General features: G+C 46.8%; 1 protein-coding gene across 1 annotated transcript; it reads left to right on the top strand.

Annotated features, from left to right (window-relative positions):
• The first annotated feature begins 172 nt into the window (after window positions 1-172).
• Window positions 173-19,524, top strand: SESN2 (sestrin 2). Its single transcript, XM_066269900.1, has 10 exons — window positions 173-606; window positions 9,710-9,775; window positions 11,456-11,653; window positions 12,044-12,226; window positions 12,321-12,533; window positions 13,054-13,204; window positions 13,726-13,844; window positions 14,091-14,281; window positions 17,028-17,172; window positions 17,760-19,524. Exons 1-10 carry the CDS (start codon window positions 514-516, stop codon window positions 17,844-17,846), a joined length of 1,446 nt encoding a protein of 481 aa, XP_066125997.1. The 5' UTR covers window positions 173-513; the 3' UTR covers window positions 17,847-19,524.
• The last annotated feature ends 577 nt before the right edge of the window (window positions 19,525-20,101 follow it).

Raw genomic sequence — 20,101 nt, 5'->3', positions numbered from 1 at the left:
GTTCCCGGGTCTTCCCGGTGTGGATTGGCTGAACAGTAAGCTCCTGAGGAGGTTGTCGCCCCGCCTCCCCAGGAAACAGGCATCTGATTGGTTGCAGCGTGGGGCTTTTGTGTCCCCTCCCTCCTCGGGAGACCGCAGCGGGCTGAGCCGCGCAGCTGGTGTCAGAGCTCGGCGAGCGCTGGCAGTTGCGCGGCGGGGATGCTGAGTAGCGCTGTGTCCGCGAGCAGCCTTTACCACTGCGAACTTCAGAGGCTCTCCGGGCCGTGAAAACCCGTGCGCTGCGGTCAATCCCAGGCTTCCGAGGCCGTTCACCGCTCCCGAAGCCGGACAAGAGGAGAGTCCAGCGAGGCAGCGGATTCTGGGCTTTCGGAGCGTTCTGGAACCCAGAGAGGCACGTCGCGGTTCTAGAACCTCCCTAGCGGCCCCCAGTCCCGGTTTCCTGCGTGCATCCGTCCACAACCCCCTCCGGTGCACGGGTCGTCGGGGAGCCGCGGCTGGGTCCTGGCGCACACCATGATTGTTGCGGACTCTGAATGCCGCGCGGAGCTTAAGGGCTACCTGCCGTTCGCCCGGGGCGGCGGGGGCGGCGGCCCCGGGGCCGGAGAGGTAAGCAGCGGCCGAGCCACGCCACTTTTACCTTGAACCCCGAGCCGCGTCCAGGCTTCGGGCTAACCTGAGCTGAGTCGGTGCGCCGCCTCTCACCGCCCCCCCCTTCCCCCCGGCTCAGGAAGAGGGAGCGAGCGCGTAAACCTGGAGTGGGGTTGCATCAACTAGCAGCCTCGGCCCTCTCCGCCCCTTCCCCTCCCCCCAGGCTGTAGAGCCCTCCTGGGCTCCCTCGGACTCCTGGCCAATGAGAGGAGAGCCTTCTCGAGGTTTCCTTGGGTTTAGGCTCAGGTCGACGGAGTCGTCAAGTCCAGGCAAATCCCGGCCGTAGCGGCCCGACCACTCCTCCTCCCCGCCCCCTTCCGCAGCTTCCCTTCCTCTGGGCTGGGGTTGGCGGGCAGACGACTCTAGGTTGGACACGTCCCCGCTCCAATCCCCCAGCGCGGAGAATGAGGCACCTGGGACTAGCCAACAAAGGTTAACCTTGTCCTCCACCCCCACCTGCACCCCCGATTTGAAAGGGGGGCGCGGATGCTTCCGGGCCTTGGCCGGCTGCCGGGTACGCGGCGGCAGCGGCGACCAGAGCTGTGGGGAGAGGGCGAAAACTGGCCAAGGCTCCCGAACCAAGCTCGGATTAAACGGTACAGTACCAAATGGTTTGAGGTTTCAGAAGTTTGTTTCGCAGGGATTCCCTTTGCAGTGAGACTAGGAATAAGGCTGGGTCTAATCTGACAATTCGCCCCCGCCTCTCCATCTCATCACCACTACTGTCGATAATAGACATCTAAGCATGTATAAAGCACCTACTAGATGCCAACCTTGGGTTTTTCCTTTTCTCTGAGTTCTCAGGACTAAACTAGCAAAACATGAGCTATATTATAGTTCCATTTCACAGGATGAGAAAATTGAGGTCCAAGAGGGACTGTGAAGAAGCTTCTCTTCACTAACCCCGCAGAGTAACTCATCCTTTGGCATGGGTGTCTGGGATTTCCGAATATGCTTGGCATTACAGGGAGTTTTGCTCGTTTTAGTTTCCCAGCCTGAATTGTGGCGCAAAAGTGCATTACTGGAGTTGAGAGTCTGACAATTGCTAGTCTAAATGATGACCCTGGGAAAATTGCTAGGCTTCTCTGAGCAGCATGGTTTCTGGGGAGGTCCTGCTTCCAGCAGTAGATGGCTTGTGTACTGGGTTTTCAGTTCACTTGTTCCTCCACTGAGGCTCCTAAACCAATTCTCAGCTGTATGACTTTGACCAAGCCACTCTACTCTGAGTCTGTTTCCTAATTTGTGAAAAAAAATGGAAACACATTAAGTTCTCACTTAACATGGTCTGAAGGTTCTGTGAGTTTAAGCAAAATGATGCATAAGGAAACTAATCTTACCATAGGCTAATTGATATAAACAATGTTGAATAAAACCATGTTATTTAAGGACTTGTCATATCTATTAAGAGCACCTCAGCAGAGCTCTGGGTTGGTGTACTGTATTAGCCCCCCCCCCCCCCCCCACTTAACTTGCTGTGTGACCTTGGCCAAGTGATCACTTCTCTGATCTGCCCCTTTCTCCCATGAAGATTTGATAGTATCTCTGAGGGATTGTTGGGAGAATTGACTGAGAATACCAAGCACAGTGCCTGAAATACAGTAACTGTATCAAACATGCTAGCTCTTGCTAGAATGTGGCCATCACACATTTCTCTTTTCCCCATAGTGTCTCACAGGGTGTGCCTGAGCCTGTCCCTCCTACCCGAAGTGGGAGTTGGTCCACCCTCTCTGGGACAGTGCCTGGGAAGTGGTCTGGGCAAGCTCTGAGGGAGTGGCCTTTAGATGGAAGCCACATGTTTGCAGGGGGGAAAGTGGGTGATGTCTGAACCCTTTCTATATAGTGGGTTCCTTAGAAGACAGCAGGGTGCTGAACTTACAAAGCCTGGTAACCCAAAGCCCATGGGAAGACCCACATGTAGAGTCTCCTCAACTCTTATCACTTCACCGCACACCCTTTCAAAGGATCAAGGCCTTCAGCCACTTCAATCTAGCATCAGTAGTATGTTTCAGAGCCCCATTAAGCTCTAGAATCACTTCCTCAAAAACATCGTTTCCTCAAGGAATTGTTTTCTCCCCCACAAGATAAAACCCCTCTGCATACCTTCGACTAGTCCCTCTTCTCCTTTTAGGAGCTTTTATCCCAATTATAGTGTAACAGTTGTATAATCAGGCATTTCTCTTTTGACTCCCTTGCTAGACTAGAAACACTATAGGTCACATCCCCAGCACTGTTCTTAGCACCTAATAAGTGCTTATAACTTGCCCCTGTTGGCTTGACTGACCCTTGTGAAGTGCAGGCTTTGAAGTCCAATCTGAGTTGTGCCTGTCTGGAACAGGACTCAGAAAGTCTCAATGAGCTATCTCTGAAGAAGAGATAATAGAACCGATTTAGCCTAGTGCCCAGCCCATGGTGAGTTTGTGGCACCACTTACACCTCCTGCCCCCAAGGCTGGTAAGAGGCTGCTTATGCTATGTCTCCTCCTCAGGTGTAAACCCAGCCAAGTATATGAGTTCAGCAGACCACAGCTGCCCACAGGATTGGGGTGGGGTAGTCTGCCCTTTCCCAGCTGGCAGAGTGACTTCACAGATGTCTGTAGCTGAGTCCTGAGAGTTGTAGACCATGGATAGGATACCAGGAGTAAAAGCTGGGGCTACTCCAGGATGTAGAGTATGATGTGGGTATGGACAAACCCTTTGGAAGCCAGACAGAACTGAGTTCAAATATCAGATTGGCCAGTTGTCTTCTGATACTTAACCTCTGGAACCTTAATATTTCCTTAAGTGCAAAATAGACACCCCCACCCCAAAACTGATGAAGATGAGATGGAAACTGTATACTAATGCCTGAGGTAATATAAAAATTAACATTTAGCAAAGTCCTGGCCAGGTAGCTCAGTTAGAGCGTTGTCCCAATACGCCAAGGTTGCAGGTTTGATCCCTGGTCAGGGGACATACAAGAATCAACCAATAAATGCATAAGTGGGACAACAAATTGATGTTTTTCTCTCCCCCCACCTCCTGACTCTCTTTTTCTCTCCCTCCCTCCCCGTACCTCCTTCTTTCCCTCTTTCCTTTCTTCACTCTTCCTCACTCCCCCCATTCTTCTCTCTCTGAAATCAATCAATCAATAAAATAATTTTTAAAATTATTAAATAACATTTAGTAAGTACTTAACTTAGGACCCCCCAGCACTGAGCTCTGAGGTGATTATCCTCTTTTTACACTGGCCTGATGCTCTCCCTGTGGAGTGGCTACCCAGAGGCTGGCTGACCAGTGTCCCTGCTGCCCTGCAGGACCCCTTCCATTGGACCTATAGGAGCAGTCACCATTGGTCTTCCCTCTGCCCATAGTAGATGTGTTACCTTGCATAGGTCACCTGCCCCATCTGGTTTCTGGATTTTTTTCATCTGTAAAGTGGAGGTGGGAATTTGCCTTTATCAAGTGTGCTGAAACTACACTGTCCAGTACTATAGCCCTTAAATTTCTTAGCAAAAGAGAGACAAACATTGACTTGTTCCACTTATTCATAAATTCATATTTTGATTCCTGTATGTGTCCTGACAGGGGATCAAACCCTCCAACCTGCAACCTTAGCATGTCAGGATGATGCTCTAACCAACTGAGTTAGCTGGCCAGGGCTTTAATAATTTTCCTTTATACTTTTTTTTTTTTTTATGAGAGATAGGCAGGGTGAGAGAGACAGAAACATCGAGCTGCTCCTGTATGTGCCCTGACTGGAGAATTGAACTGGCAGCCTCCACGTTGGGTCGACGCTCCAGCCAACTGAGCTATCTGGCCAGGGTTTTTTAATTTAATGAGTAATTTTTAGAGAGAGCGAGCAAGGGAGAAGGGAACATTCATTTGTTGTTCCACTCTGTCATGCATTCATTTGTTGCTTCCCGTGTGTGTCCTGACTGGGGATCGAACCTGTAACCTTGTTTTGGGAGGATGCTCTTAACTGACTGAGCTAACCAGCCAGGGCCGATAATTTTTTTAAAAGTTAAAATTCAGCCTGACCAGGCGGTGGCGCAGTGGATAGAGCGTCGGACTGGGATGCGGAGGACCCAGGTTCAAGACCCCGAGGTCGCCAGCTTGAGCATGGGCTTATCTGGTTTGAGCAAAAGCTCACCAGCTTGGACCCAAGGTTGCTGGCTGGAGCCAAGGGTTACTCGGCCTGCTGAAGGCCCATGGTCAAGGCACATATGAGAAAGCAATCAATGAACAATTAAGGTGTTGCAACGAAAAACATGATTGATGCTTCTCATCTTTCTCCGTTCCTGTCTGTCTGTCCCTATCTATCCCTCTCTCTGACTCTCTGTCTCTGTAAAAAATTAAAAAAAAAAAAAATAAATTAATTAAAATTCAGCCTCGATGGGTTAACTCGGTTGGATAAAGCATTGTCTTAATACGTGATGGTTGTGGGTTCAGTCCCCGGTGAGGCCACAGACCGGAAAAGATTGACATTTCTGTCTCTCCCTTCCTCTCTCTTTAAAAATCAATAAATAAATGTTTAAAAAATTAAAATTCAGTTTTTTAGTTCCACTGGTGACATTTCACATGCTCAGCCCCCATGGCTAGGGACTACCATCTTTATTGGACAGTATAGGTACAGATTTTTCCATCATTTCAGAAAATTCTGTGGACTGTGCTGTGCCAGAAACTGGGAGTTAACAACAGGGAACCAGTTCTGGTGTGTACGCTCAAGGTAAGGAACAACACAGTGTGACAGGTGCTGTGATTGGGGCAGTGGATTTCCAGGGATGTGAGCAGAGAAGAGCTTCCCAGTCCTGGTCAACTACAGATGGAAAGCTCGTGGGGCTTTTGAGACCTTGTGAAGTTTAGAGACTAGGAATAGTTTCTGCAGTTGCATAAACCTGGCTTGTATCCCAACTCTACTGTCTCCTTCCTGGCTGAGTGACCAGAAGTGACTAGAGGAACAAGTCTTAGAGAGATCATCTGTAAAGTAGGAACCCTAGTAATAGTAATTCCTGCCTTAAAGTGCATAATCATGGTTGTTACATATCATTATTATTGTTAACTTTTTAAAAAATTTTTATTTATTGATTTTAGAGAGAGAAGGGAGAAACATAGGGAGGAAGAAAGAGAAAAGTCAATTTGTTCAATTTATTTATGCACTCATTGATTGATTCTTATATATGCCGTGATCGGGGATCTGGAACCTACAACCTTAGTGAATGTGGATGATGCTCTAACCAACTGAGCTACTGGGCCAGGGCATTATTATTGACTTCTTATCCTAGGGAATAGGGGAGGGCTGATTTGAAGGCATCATCTCTTGGCAGTGTGATCCTGCCCTGTCTGCTTACCCTAAAGTTCTGAATGCCAAAGTCAGGGCAGCATTTAGGGTATTGGAACTCCAGAATAGATTCTACTTGGTCTTGCCTTCAAAGCTTTGCAGTTTCTAGTCTTTCTGGCTGGAATGCTGGTTCCCTAGATCTTTACAGGCACTGCTTCCTAATCAACTCATTTAGATAATTGATATCTAGGTATCAACTCAAAAGTTACCTCCTCAGTGGCTTTCCCTGTCTACTCACTACATGCAGTATTGCACACACCACCCCCTACCCCATCATAAACTCTCTCATTGCTCTGTTTAATTTACTTTATATAATCTATGATTTGAAATTCTATTCATCATTTGTTTGTCCTTCTCTATTAGATTGTAAATTCTGTGAAAGCTGAGACTTTGCCTTTTTTACTCTTCTACTGTGCTGCTGAAATTTAGTCATCAGAATCAGTATTGAATGACTAGATTAATTTCGGTTCAACCTGGAAAGCACTTAACACAATGCCTTATACATCCGGGCTATCAATTATGCTATGCCCACCCAATTAAGTTAGAATTGCTTGAGGTGGGATCTTGGCATTGGTTTGTTTTTTGTGTTTGTTTTTTTTAAAAAGAGCTTTCAAAGGGATTCTAAGTACTGCTTGGGTTGAGAAGCCATTGTTTGAAATTACAATGAGGTTAATGATAGGTGACTTGTATTAAGTGCTTATTGTGCTAGAGGTTCTGAGGTAAAGGCTACCCAGTGAAAGTAGGTGCTGTTAGCCCCATAATTTGGTGAGGAAACAGGTCGTCATAGGTAGCAGATGGTGGTAGAGATGTCATTTGAGCCCAAGCAGTTGCTGTGAAGAGTTCCTATCCTAGGCCATGACTGGTTAGTTCAGTTGGTTAGTGTTATCTCCAAAACACCAAGGCTGTGGGTTTGATCCCCCATCAGGGCACACAGGGAAAAGACCAATGAGTGCACTACTAAGTGGTACAACAAATGAATGCTTCTCTCTCTCTCTCTCTCTCTCTCTCTCCCCCTCTCTCTCCCCCTTCTCCCCCCCCCTCTTTCTATCATTCTCTCTCTCTCCCTCTCCCTTTCCCTTCCTCCCTCTCCCTTCCCCTTCCTCCCTCTCCCTTCCTCTCTCTCAAATTTTTAAAGATTAAAAAAAGAGTCCCGCCTGATCAGGCGGTGGTGCAGTGGATAGAACGTTGAACTGGGATGCAGAGGACCCAGGTTCGAGACCTCGAGGTCGCCAGCTTGAGCGCGGGTTCACCTGGTTTGAGCAAAAAGCTCACCAGCTTGGACTCAAGGTCGCTGGCTCGAGCAAGGGGTCACTCGGTCTGCTGAAGGCCCCCAGTCAAGGCACATATGAGAAAGCAGTCAATGAACAACTAAGGTCTCACAACAAAAAACTGATGATTGATGCTTCTCATCTCTCTCCGTTCCTGTCTGTCCCTATCTATCCCTTTCTCTGACTCTCTCTCTGTCCCTGTAAAAAAAAAAAAAAAAAAAGTCCCTGTCTTTTTTTTTTTTTTAAGATTTTATTTATTCATTATAGAGAGGAGAGAGAGAAGGGGGGAGGAGCAGGAAGCATCAACTCCCATGTGTGCCTTGACCAGGCAAGCCCAGGGTTTTTTGAACTGGCAACCTCAGTGTTTTCAGGTTGATGCTTTATCCACTGCGCCACCACAGGTCAGGCGAGTCCCTATCTTTTATCATACTCTGTCATCGTTGTTGTTGTCATCATCATCATCATAGCTGAAAATGTTGGTAGATCCAGACCTGCCATTTAAAAGACCCACAGGTTCTTTCCCTTGACAGCTCATGGGGCAAATTTTAGAATGAGAAGGGACTCCCAAGACTGTTCCCAGTACCTCACTAGCACCCTGGTGGGCCCTCCCTGTCTTCCCAACCCCCAAACCCCAGTTCCATCCTGCCTTTCTCCACCCCACCTGGCTGTGGTTTTCTCTCTGTCCTCAGATCCCCTGATGGGGAGGCCCTTTTTTTGGAGTCAGCAATTCTTATCTCCCACACTGTGCTGTTTGGCTTTTTCTCTTTGCTGAGGGAGGAGGGAGTGTTTGGGACTTAGGCAGTTTCTGTGCTGGACTTGACTCAGCCTAGCCTGGTAGCTCCCAGAAGTGTGGGCTGAAAGGGGCCTGAACAATCAACCCAACTACCTTCTTTGTCCAAAGTTAAGGCTGAGAGAATTTAAGTTACTTTCTCACAGTCTCACAGCAAGTTAGTGGCAGAATTGTTATTCATACTTGGGACTTTCAGGTCACAATGTTCTTTCCTTTGTCTTCTTTCAGAGCCCCGAGCTTTGCCTCCTGGATGTGTGTGTGTATGTGTGTGTGTGTGTGTGTGTGTGTGTGTGTGTGTGTGTGTGCGTGTGTGAGGGTGCTTTTGGCCATCTGAGAAGGAAGGTTCAGTTATATTTAGTTCTTGAACACCTGTGTCCATTGGTAATAAGTCTGGATTTTAATAACATGGGAAGAGTTAGGGGGATACTATTTCTATCCAGTGAGGGTATAATTTGTTCTGTTTTTGGGGGAGTTAGGGGTATAACTCTTTCTAAGGCCATTGTTGAGAGCCCTCCTCCCAGTTATCAAAACAAATAATATGTAAAACATCCTCCCTGAACCTTACCTCTAGGACTGGGGGCAGATTTAGTGAGTACATAATTGGTGGTTTGCAAAGGGACTCCAATACATGCACATCAGAGCAGCTGCTGCTGTCAGCTGTGTATGTCTTGCCCTGATTCCCTTATGCCTCTCTGTTTTCTCTGTGTTCTTCATTCATAGGCTTGTATGAATGACCTGGCGCTGCTCTCTACAAAATGTGCCCTGGGAGTTGGGAGACCTAATTCAAACAATTAGAAGACAGTGTTTTCAGAAGCAAAGACACTGAGAATTATGGGGTCACAGATGAGAGTCTGAAAAAAGTTTCCTAGACCCTGGAAGACTATAAGAATTATCTCTGCAAAAGGAGTGACTAGTGGGAGAGTGGAGTGGTGGGCCTGTTACTCCAATATATGTCAAAGGCTATGGGAGGTAGAGGCAGGGTTTTAAACCAGTTGATTATATTTGCCCTTAAGAAAGTTTACTGGGAGTACAGAAAGTTTGTCCTTTTTAGAAACCACCAGGGTCATGTACTCACTACATCTGCTCCTAGTCCTAGAGGTGGAGCTCAGGGGGATGTTATATTTGTTCATTTGTTTTGTTAATTTAGTACAGGATGGGTAGGATAGGGCAGGGGGGAGATCCCTAGTGATGCTGTGGTTGGTTGTCCAGACCAAAGATTTTAGTGGTCTATGAGGCAGTGATCGTGGGAGGGACAAAGGAATGACAATTTGAGAGACTGCCAGCTGCATCATAGGAATCTTAGGATACTTGGTAACCTGGCTTTAGGATGTAAATGAGGGGGTTTCTTGTATGGATTCTCCAGGGCTGCCAAGAAGGTGATCTCTTGGAGATGTGTAGCATGGTGGCTGTATATGTCTCTTCCCCAGACCCTTTCACCCAATACAGGGGTCTTGTGTCCCTCGCCAGTTCCCGAAGAACTAAACCTATGAGATGAGCCCTCTCATTTACCCTCTCTCCACCCACCAAACAGGTGTAGGTCTTCCACCTGAGTCCATGCAGGGTGCACCAGAAAGTAGATTTTAAAAGTTCAGTATGGCCCCTTGGGTAGGAAGAGAAAGCTGGAGAAAGAACTATCCTTTTAGTCTTCCCTTTTACTGCCAACTAACCATGATATTTTTACTTCTAGGAGCAGAGAGAGAGGCGGGCTCCAGGAGGCCTTAGAGGCCCCAGCGCCTTCATCCCTGTGGACGAGGTGAGCTTGGAAGGGTTAGGAATCATTGGTGGTTGGTAAGAGGGGACATGTGATATTGGATGGATAAGGGTCTTTTCCTGTCTCTTGAAATAGCAGTTTGAACCTACCCCTTCAGAGGTTCCTGACTTATTTAATCCACAAAACAGCTTTGTGAAGCAGGCGAATCAACCCCATTTTGCTGGGAAGAAACAGGCTCAAAGAGATAAAGTGATAATAACACAGCTAGGTAATGAACAATCTTTTGATTCCCAGAACAAGGCCTGCTTTTCCTCAAGAAGATAGAACCATCTATGTCTATCTTCTCATCATTGTGCATATATTAAAAGTTTCTTTTTACTTCAATAGTATAAGTTCATTATTTAAAATTTTTCTAATGTTTCAGAAAGCTCAAGTCTCTTGTAATCCCCCTTACCCCAGAAGTAATCAGTGTTACTTAACCATTTGCCATTGTTTTCTGGACTTGTTTTCATACAGAACCCAGGTCATAGTTTATGGCATGTTTTGGAAGGGGGGAGGTTATTGTTTCATTTTGCTTTTTCACTTAATACATCAGAGACCTCTCGTTTACTGAATCAGTCATTCATTTATTTAATCGTTTTCTATTGAATAATCTGTGTAAGGCACTGTTCTAGGCTCTGGAGAGACAGCAAAGAACAAGACAGACAAAATCACCTGCCATCATGGAGCTGAAATTCTAGTATGGAGTTGGTATGGAGGGGGTGTCTTCAAAGCACATGCATGGAAAAATTTTAAAATAGTTTTCTTCTTTTTCTTTAGCTTTCAATTAACGAAGACAAATGTTTTGATTCTTTGTCCTCTTTTTCTCCTAAATATGTAGACCAAGTAGTTAATGAGCTGTTAACAAATGTCTAAGCCCCCCAGCTCCCTCCACCCTATGTAAATGACCTGCTGATTATTCATGTCTGTAGCCCAGAATTTTAAGCTCAAGTATTGTTCTTGTGTTTTGTTTTCTCATTTTGAAATAATGACTCCTCTTTTATAATAAGGGAAAGAAGTAGGCTTTGGGGTTAATCTGGATTTCCTGGTTAATCCTGATTCTGTCATTTACTAGACCTTCAACAGAGCAAGGAATGAAACCTCTCTGGGCCTTGATTTCCTCATCTGTCAATGGGGGCGAAAGTATATAGTATTTACCTCACAAGTTAATTGGGAAAATTCAATGAGTTAATACAGAAGAATCTCCAAACTCAGCCCCAGCATGAGGAAAGCACTCAGGAAATGCGAACTATTTTGCCATGCCTTCCCATTGGCTGTACAGGTTCACTCTGTCAGCAGAGAAACTCCATGAAGGCGGAGAAACGGTATTTTAATCTCTGTGCCTGAGTTTTTCTATCTTAAAATGGAGAAAATTCTTATTTCATATCTTAAAATGGAGAAAATTCTTACACAAATGTAAGAATTAAATGGGTAAATACATATAAAGAGTTTAAACAGTGTTTGACATACCATAGGTATATTTAAGTATTGGCTATTATAGAAGGTGTTAAATAAATCTGTTTAATCCCTTAATGAAATTTCTTTTACTCTCATATTCTCTTTTGGGACATGGTGGTTGTTTTTAGTTTCTTGCTGTTACAATCCCACCACAGTGAATATATTGGTCTTTTTGGTAGAAAGGACAGGAGGGGAACCCATCCTCACCTCACCTTTGCTTGACAGGTTCTTCAGGAGGGAGCTGAGAGCCTGGAGCAGAACCTGGGGCTGGAGGCACTGATGACCTCTGGGCGGGTGGACAACCTGGCAGTGGTGATGGGCCTGCACCCTGACTACTTTAGCAGATTCTGGCGCCTGCACTACCTGCTGCTGCATACAGATGGGCCCCTGGCCAGCTCCTGGCGCCACTACATTGCCATCATGGTGAGCCTGTCTACGCCTGACTCTCGTAGGGGTGGCCACATTGGGGTGGGGGCTTCAGTCTGCAGATCTTTTTGCTGGGACCTTCCTGAACCAGTTCCATAGACAAGGAGGAGAAGCAGAGGAGAGCCCTGGCTTTATCTGACCATAGAGTTTTATATTTTGAAGCGAGGTATCTTTAGCACTTGCTCTACAGCTTGGGAAACTGAGGCATAAAGAAGTAGATGACCTGCCCAAGGTAGGACAATAAACCAGTGGTAGACTAGGGTTAGAACCTAAACTTCCCACCTCAGGCAACAGTGAAGCCTGTGATGTCTCTCTCCATGGAGTACTCATCCTGAGCAGGGCACAGAAAGAATAGTGTGACCTAGGCGTGTCCACTCATCTCCACAGGCTGCCGCCCGCCACCAGTGTTCCTACTTGGTGGGCTCCCACATGGCCGAGTTTCTGCAGACTGGCGGTGACCCTGAGTGGCTGCTTGGCCTCCACCGTGCCCCTGAGAAGCTGCGTAAGCTTAACGAGATCAACAAATTGCTGGCACACCGGCCGTGGCTCATCACCAAGGAGCATATCCAGGTGCAGTGGGCAGAGATGCAGGCCCCGAGGCAGCACAGGGTCTGGGCTGGAGCACAGCAGGCACTGAGCGAGTCTGGCCTTCTTTCCTCTCCAGGCCTTGCTAAAGACCGGCGAGCATAGCTGGTCCCTGGCCGAACTCATCCAGGCCCTGGTCCTGCTCACCCACTGTCACTCGTTGGCCTCTTTCGTCTTTGGCTGTGGCATCCTCCCTGAAGGGGACCCAGAGGGCAGCCCTGCTCTCCAGGCACCTTCACCCCCCAGCGAGCAAAACAGCCCCCCCAGCAGGGATTCATTGGCTAATTCTGGGGTAAGTCTCTGGCCTGGGGCTTGGTAGGAGAGGAAGCTGGCAAAGTTTTTCATCCCTGGGTAGAAGCCACTGCTTCCCTATCTCCCAGTGAAAGGCCTTAGAAAAGTTATTTGACTTTGAAAGTTTCATTTTCTCCTCTATGAAATGAGTATAAAGACCACTACTTCCTAGTGCATTGTGAGGATTAAATGAAGTAGATACCTGACTGGCCTCTCAACACATAGCCCCACAGGCTTAAAGTCTCCTGGATTTTAGCACTTGCAAAATACAAAGTTTGTCTCTTATTCTATAACATGGCCTTGTTTGTTTTAATATGAAAATACAGATACTTTAAAAATCCCTTCCCTGTGAGAGTGGTCAATGCTTAGAGAATGCATATCTGTTCTGTAGCTTCTTAAACTTCACTTGGGGAAGCACAGACCATCCGAGCTGCCCATTCAGGAAGGCCCAGCATGTGCGAAAGTTTCCCGGGGGTATCAAGGGAAGAGGAGTTGATGGTCATCATGGTCTCCTCCTCCAGGGCTTTGAGGCTGCCCGTGACGTGGAAGCTCTGATGGAACGCATGAGGCAGCTGCAGGAGAGCCTATTATGGGATGAGGGAGCCTCTCAGGAGGAGATGGAGAGCCGCTTTGAACTGGAAAAGTCCGAGAGCCTGCTGGTGACCCCCTCAGGTACTGATCACAGCATCCCAGTCCCAGGAGCTGCCCCCTTCTTCTGCCATCCCTGCTGTAGAATTGGCACCTCCATGCACTGCATCTCTTGTACTTTGGGGTCAGACCTGGGTTTGAATCTTGCCTGTTAGCCTTTCTGGCAGTATGACCACTGATAAGTCACTTCCTGCCTCAGGGCCTCAGTCTCCTCCCACAAGAGGGACTGATGTGTAGGGTAATGGAACAAGAAAAGCAAAGCTCTTAGCACAGAGCCTGGCCCCAGGGTAAGTGGCTCCATAAATAACTGCTATGATGATTGCTGTTGTTATTACTGGGGCCTCATTTCCGGGTCCATGGGCCTAATTTACCTCCTCCCCCAGGACTGGCTTAAACTGGAATCCTGGTTCCACTCAATTGTAGTAAGGGGCCTTCTCTGGCCTTCTACCCTGTATTGCCTGACCTCATATTGATGATTAATCAAGACTGGAGACCTCAGGGCTCCATGCCTTGGTCTCACTGTGACCTCTTTTTAATGTCCTCAGCTGACATTCTGGAGCCCTCTCCACACCCAGACATCCTGTGCTTTGTAGAAGACCCCACTTTCGGATATGAGGACTTCACCCGGCGAGGGACTCAGGCACCCCCCACCTTCCGTGCCCAGGTGGGCTCTTCCCACTAATCATGACATTGCTCTGGATTTACAAACAATCGAGAGGTGGGTGGTTTGAGTGGTTAGAAGTGGGTACCTTCTCTCCCTCAAGAAAGTGCATCCCTCTTGGCTTCGCAGGCCCAGACCAAGCAGCAGGTTAGATTGGTGGGATGGGTGGTGTGCTCCAGAAGATGGAGTCTGTCTGGCCAGCTGTGGGCCCCAAAGATTCTACTTACTGACCCTTCCCATGTTCGTCAGGATTATACATGGGAAGACCATGGCTACTCACTGATCCAGCGGCTTTACCCTGAGGGTGGACAGCTGCTGGATGAGAAGTTTCAGGCAGCCTATAGCCTCACCTACAACACCATGGCCATGCACAGCGGAGTGGACACTTCCATGCTCCGCAGAGCCATCTGGAACTACATCCACTGCGTCTTCGGCATCAGGTAAGCACACGACCCCTCATCCAGAGCATGCGTGTACTGCACATCCTCAGTCTGTACTCACAGCTATTTCCTCTTTCTCTCTTTTCCTTTCTTCCTCCCTATATGCTTTTCTAAGCTAATTTATTTCTTTGCTGACTATAAAAGATAACATGCCTGACCTGTGGTGGTGCAGTGGATAAAGCCTTGACCTGGAATGCTGAGGTCGCCGGTTTGAAACCCTGGGCTTGCCTGGTCAAGGCACATATGGGAGTTGATGCTTCCTGCTCCTCCCCACCTTCTCTCCCTCTCCCTCCCTCTCTCTCTCTCTCTCTCTCTCTCTCTCTCTCTCTCTTTCAAATGAATAAAGAAAATAAAAATAATTTAAAAAAAAGATAACAGATGTGCTCACTGTTTGAACTTTGTAAATGACACTTTAATCGCGGCCTGCCGAACAATTTTGTGCGGCCTGCAGACTAATCCACGAAGTTCAAAATATTTTGGATAAAATTAAGGAAGCCCGTGGATTAGTCTGCGGGCCGCACAAAATTGTTCGGCGGGCCGCATGCGGCCCATGGGCCGCAAGTTTGAGACCCCTGCCCTAGAGACAACTATCATATATATATCAGAGATATGTATATCAGAGGGGGAGAAATTTAGTTATGCTTATATTTCCATTCCAAGTGGCAGTTCTTCTCTCATAATAAATAAGAACAGTATAAATGCCTATCAGTAGGGGACTTTAGAATATGATATATCCATTCAGTGAAATATTATGTAGCTATTAAAAATTACAATAATGGTCTATTTATATTGCCATGGGAAAATATTCAAAATGTATTGAGAGAAAAGAAAGCTGGTCACTGTCCAGAATCGTCTTTTCTCTCTTCTTTTACTAAAAGTGTGTACATACATGGATAATGTGTGGAAGTCTATGCAGTAAATTGTTATTGAGCCCTAGCCAGGTAGCTCAGTTGGTTAGAGCATTGTCCCGTATGCCAAGGTTGTGGGTTCGCGCCTCGGTCAGGACACATAAAAGAATCAACCAATGAATGCATCAATAAGTAGAACAACAAATCAAAGTTTATCTCTCTCTCTCTTTCCTTCTCCCTCTCAGTATAAATAGATCTTTTATGTATTTTTAACCACTGAATCTACTGCATGGTGTTTTGTTTTGCATGTTATGTAATTATACAACCATTTTCCTATTTCTGGATATTTAGATAGTTTGCAGTTTTTCATTATTATAAACACCATGTGCACCGACTAACCAGTCTTAGAGCTAAGTCCTCATAGATATACCCTAGAAGTGATGTGAGATTACTTTAAGGATATACACAGAATAATTCTTTTTCTTTAAAAAGAAAAAATCACACTGATTCCACTGTGGAAAATTCTAAGAATTAAGGAAAAAAACAATTTCCCAAGATTCTATTACTCTACAACCACATCTGCACCCTGTGACATTTTTCTCCATACTTCTTTTCTTTCTTATGTAGTTGCTTTTGTATAGCTAAAATTATAATGGTCATTTCATTAAAAATATATGTGTCTGATGTTTGTAAAGAGAAACAACCTGCTTTTTAGTAAATTTAGAAAACAGATAACAAAAAGAAGAAAAAATCTATTCATGATACCACCCACTCTTATTATTGTCAGGTATTTCCTTCCTATATTTTTTCCATGCACAGGTAACCAAAACATACATAATTATATGAAAACAAGATTTTCTTGCTTACACGTTTCACGTATTTTACTTAATCAAACATGAGCATATTTTAGTGAACACATGATTTTTTTTCTTGCTTTTCTTTTTTAACAGTTTATTCCAACCATCAAAAAGTTTTTTTCTAATTTTCCAAAAAGCATAAATGTGTATCTCTGTGTATTACTAACTGATAATCCTATTTCACTGGGTGGGTTGAACTGTACTTAATTGGCAGCCATCCTGCTGGTCACTGGCAGGTTGCTAACCCAGGGGAGACCGAGGATAGATAGATAGGCACAGGCTAGTTCCTGCCCAGCTTCAGGTCCAGGCAGTTCCATTCTCCAACATGATCCTTGATCCTATACCTTTGTTTACTGACTCAGTCCTCCAGTTTTCAACCAGTCTTTTCCATCCACACTGATTTGAGATGACTCAGTGGCTCACAGGACTGGGGAACGACAAAGTAGCTTCTGTACTAGTCACTAACTTGCTCTTTGACTTTAAACGAATTAATTGCCTTCTCCAGGCCTTAGTTTGCTCATCCATAAAATGAGGACCAGCTCCTTTTTTGCCCTTTCCCTCTTCCTTCTCCAGGGTAAATATTTGTGCTCACCTCCTGCCCCATCTTCTGTGGTCTTTTTCAAAGTAGTCAATATGACTTTGGGGTTTGAATCCCAGTCTCAGCTATGTGACCTAGGGCAAAGTGACTTCACTTTGAATCTCAGTTTTATCTATAAAATGTGGCTGATGGATACAGTTTATTGTATACAACAGTTTTGTATGCAGTTGTATACAATAGTTTTGAGGGTTCTGTGAGTATGTGAGTTCATGTTCACATGGATTATGTTGATACCTAATAAAGCGTGCTTATTCTCTGTACATTCCTTGGCCTGTGGTATATGACATCAGCTATTTTTCTAAGAGGAACCAAGGTTCTAGTTGCTTCCTCTCTTCTGCCTTTTCTTGCTACGCTCTGTTCCTCCTTTTATAGGTGGGGCTGAGGGAGAGGAGCGAGTTCTGGGAGCTGAGGGTGAGTGATGCTTCTGGGGCCTTTTCCTGTAGGTATGACGATTATGACTATGGGGAGGTGAACCAGCTTCTAGAGCGGAACCTCAAGGTCTACATCAAGACGGTGGCCTGCTACCCAGAGAAGACCACCCGGAGAATGTACAACCTCTTCTGGAGGCACTTCCGCCACTCAGAGAAGGTATGGGTGTGGTCCCTGTGGGAGAGACAAGGGACCAAGGGGTCTGGGCCCAATGATGTGCCCCGGAGTGAGTCTGGACTGCCCTGTGGGATACCTGGGCATATTGTCCTGGGTTTAAGTTCTACTCCACTGTGTGATTTCAGACTCCATTGACAAAGCTATAAGATGGGAATGTGCTTCACAGGGTCCTCAATGGCAGCCCATAGGACCTGGGTTGAAGTCAGTACACTATTAGTAGCAGTATGACCTTGGGCAGGTCACTCTGCCTCCCTGAGCTTTTTATCTTTACAATGGGAATAAATACTACCTTCATTTCAAGATTGCAGGGAGGATGAAATGAGAAAATGAATGTAAATCTCCAAACCCAACAGGTGCTCAATGGCAGCTCTTGCTTTTAGCTTTGGGGGATAAAATCATAATAAAGATGAATGTGTTTTCGTGTCCTCAGCACTCATTGTACCCAACTGCTCAGAGCCTTAGAAAAGGGAAAGATAAGGCGAGTGGTCAGGGATAGTAGTAGCAATGTGGGAGGGAGGGGGATGGAGAGGGTTGACATCAGTTGTGACAAGCCCTCATCTGTGCCCCAGGTCCACGTGAACTTGTTGCTCCTGGAGGCCCGCATGCAAGCCGCACTGCTGTACGCCCTCCGTGCCATCACCCGCTACATGACCTGATTCCTGCACAGGACCTGGGCCCAGAGCAGCTGACCCTGGGGGCATCCTCCTCCCTGCAATAACTTCTCTGTCTGGAAACAGACCCAATCCTTTTGTCCCACACCCACCACGCTTGGGGTGGGCCTTTGTGTGATGTGCAGCCCCCGAGCCACACCCTCCATTTTCTCACTGGAATGGACATGACCTCTGGGATCTCAGCTTTGCCCCTGGGAGCAGGAAGAGGACTAGCAGATCCTCAGGGGCCATGCCCTTCTTTCTGCCTCTGAACCCAGAGGCAGAAGGCACAGGAAGTAAAACAGGCCGAGTTTGGACTTGTGTGCCCCCAGGTTGGGCCCCAGGAACCCACAAATACTGTGGCCTTCTGGGACTAGGAAGGTCCCTGGCTGGCCCAAGGAAGAGGGGCTAGAGACAGACACTCCGGGCAGCTTTCCTTTTCTTCTTCCCACATTCCAGTTTCATTACCTCTCACCTGCCGTTCACCCATCAATGTGAAAGTCATGGTCACAGCAGGTCTGTGCATCCAGCTCCCCAAAAACCTGTTCTGTCTGGCAGCCTGAAGGCCCTTTGCTTCCTGATTGCCCCAATCCTACTTCACTTCCTTTGACCTCCTTTGCCCTCCTACACTTTTCTCCCACACCTGGTGGTATGAGGCCCCAGGAAAGAGGGCAAGCTCATCAAAAATTATTATCTCTAGAGAATTTGAGTAGTTCTGTTGGTCACTTTGCCTTCTGAAGAGTAAGGAGTATTAGATTATAAATTCTCTGTATTCTGGTCCTTTATGGGTGAAGTTCGAACCTCTTCAGGGCCTCACCTCTAGAGCCACAGTCAATGGCTGTGACAAGGTTAGGGGCAATCTGTTCTCAAGTTGCACCTGCCTGGCACCCTACTCCTGTTTCCTGTGGCTCTGCTGCAGATATCTGCCAAAAACTTGATCCTTTCTAAGTGGCATGTGGCCCAGTAGGAGATATGGGAGACCCCATGGTTCTTGTTTGGGCCCCATCACTGGCCAGGTGACCATGGCTATGTTGCCAAACTCCTTGACCTTTATTTCCTCAGTTGCAGACTAAGGGGTGGGGCTAAATTTCCATGTCTGAGTCTTCAGTCTGCCAGCAGTGTACTTGTAGGATACTGAAGGCCTCTGGGGACTCTCACTCTTGGAGCAGTCTCTTGGCTACCTTCCAAGGACCATGCAGTTTCTGTCCCTCTCCTGGATTTTAAGTGGATTGCTTGGAGTCAGAAGCAGCCAAGGACTGATCCCAGGCACTTTCTATAGTAAATAAGCTGTGAATTACGACTACCCTTACCTTCTTCCAGCAGTATGTGCCTCCTCTCTGACCAGTGTGGAGGTGACTGAAGAAAGGCAAGGGTCAAGATGCTGCTTCCTTCTGACCCTCCTCCCTGGGCTGGGACAGAAGAGCCTGGTCAGTGTGCCACATTTCATACCCATGCAGGCATGGGGAAGCGACTGGCACCCCTTCAGGCCTCAGAGCCCTTCCTGCAGTGAGGCTGGGCCAGAGGGAAGAGGCCCCAGCCTTGGGATTTGGATTCTAGAGGGTACATGATGACTCTGTAAATGTCCCATGGGTGAGGAGGAGTATTCAGTGTTCAAGCGCAGAAGTCTTTGGCTTTGCTGTCAGTTCTGTATGAAAATAAAAGTTCTGCGAGTTTTTGTTTTGTACATCTTGTTAATGCGCTGTTTTTCCATTTCCTAAGGGTCCATGGTTCACCTCTTAGCAGGAAGTTGTGATTGCATCATGGGCTTGACCTGCTAGCCACCCCAACTGTACTGGCCACTTGTGCCCAGTAGTTGCAAGTTTGGGAATGGCTGGCACTGAAACTCGTTCTGTACCCTCAGTATCCAGCCCTTTCACTCAGTTTTGGCAGGCCAGGCACTATGGAAAAATAATGGCTGTAATTTTTTTTTTTTTTTTTCCACTAAGCCTGGCCCTTGACTGGGTATTTGGAGACTATATCTCTGTAGCAATCTTGCAAGAGAATTGAAACTCGGGTAAAGTAACATTGCTGTAGTCAGTGGTAGAGCCAGGATCCCAACTAGGATCTGCTTGATCCTGAGACCTGGGCATTTCACCTTGCTGTATTTTTCCACTACTGGGCTCCCCCTGTGGCAGAGGGAGGCTGTTTGAGAATCTGTGGAGGGGACCCCCTTCTGTTCCCTCACCACATTATGCTTGTCTGCTTTTGTTTTGTTTTGTTTTGTTTTGTTTTACAGAAACAGAGAATCAGAGAGAGGGATA

The sequence above is a fragment of the Saccopteryx bilineata genome, chromosome 3, assembly GCF_036850765.1.
Source record: "Saccopteryx bilineata isolate mSacBil1 chromosome 3, mSacBil1_pri_phased_curated, whole genome shotgun sequence".
In the NCBI taxonomy this organism is placed as follows: domain Eukaryota; kingdom Metazoa; phylum Chordata; class Mammalia; order Chiroptera; family Emballonuridae; genus Saccopteryx; species Saccopteryx bilineata.
This window is presented reverse-complemented; position numbering and strand designations above follow the sequence as displayed.

Coding starts and splice junctions, on each gene's coding strand:
- SESN2 (XM_066269900.1), top strand. CDS start 514: ATGATTGTTGCGGACTCTGAATGCCGCGCGGAGCTTAAGGGCTACCTG. Junction 607..9,709: donor GCGGCCCCGGGGCCGGAGAG/GTAAGCAGCGGC, acceptor TTTTACTTCTAG/GAGCAGAGAGAGAGGCGGGC. Junction 17,173..17,759: donor ACTTCCGCCACTCAGAGAAG/GTATGGGTGTGG, acceptor TCTGTGCCCCAG/GTCCACGTGAACTTGTTGCT.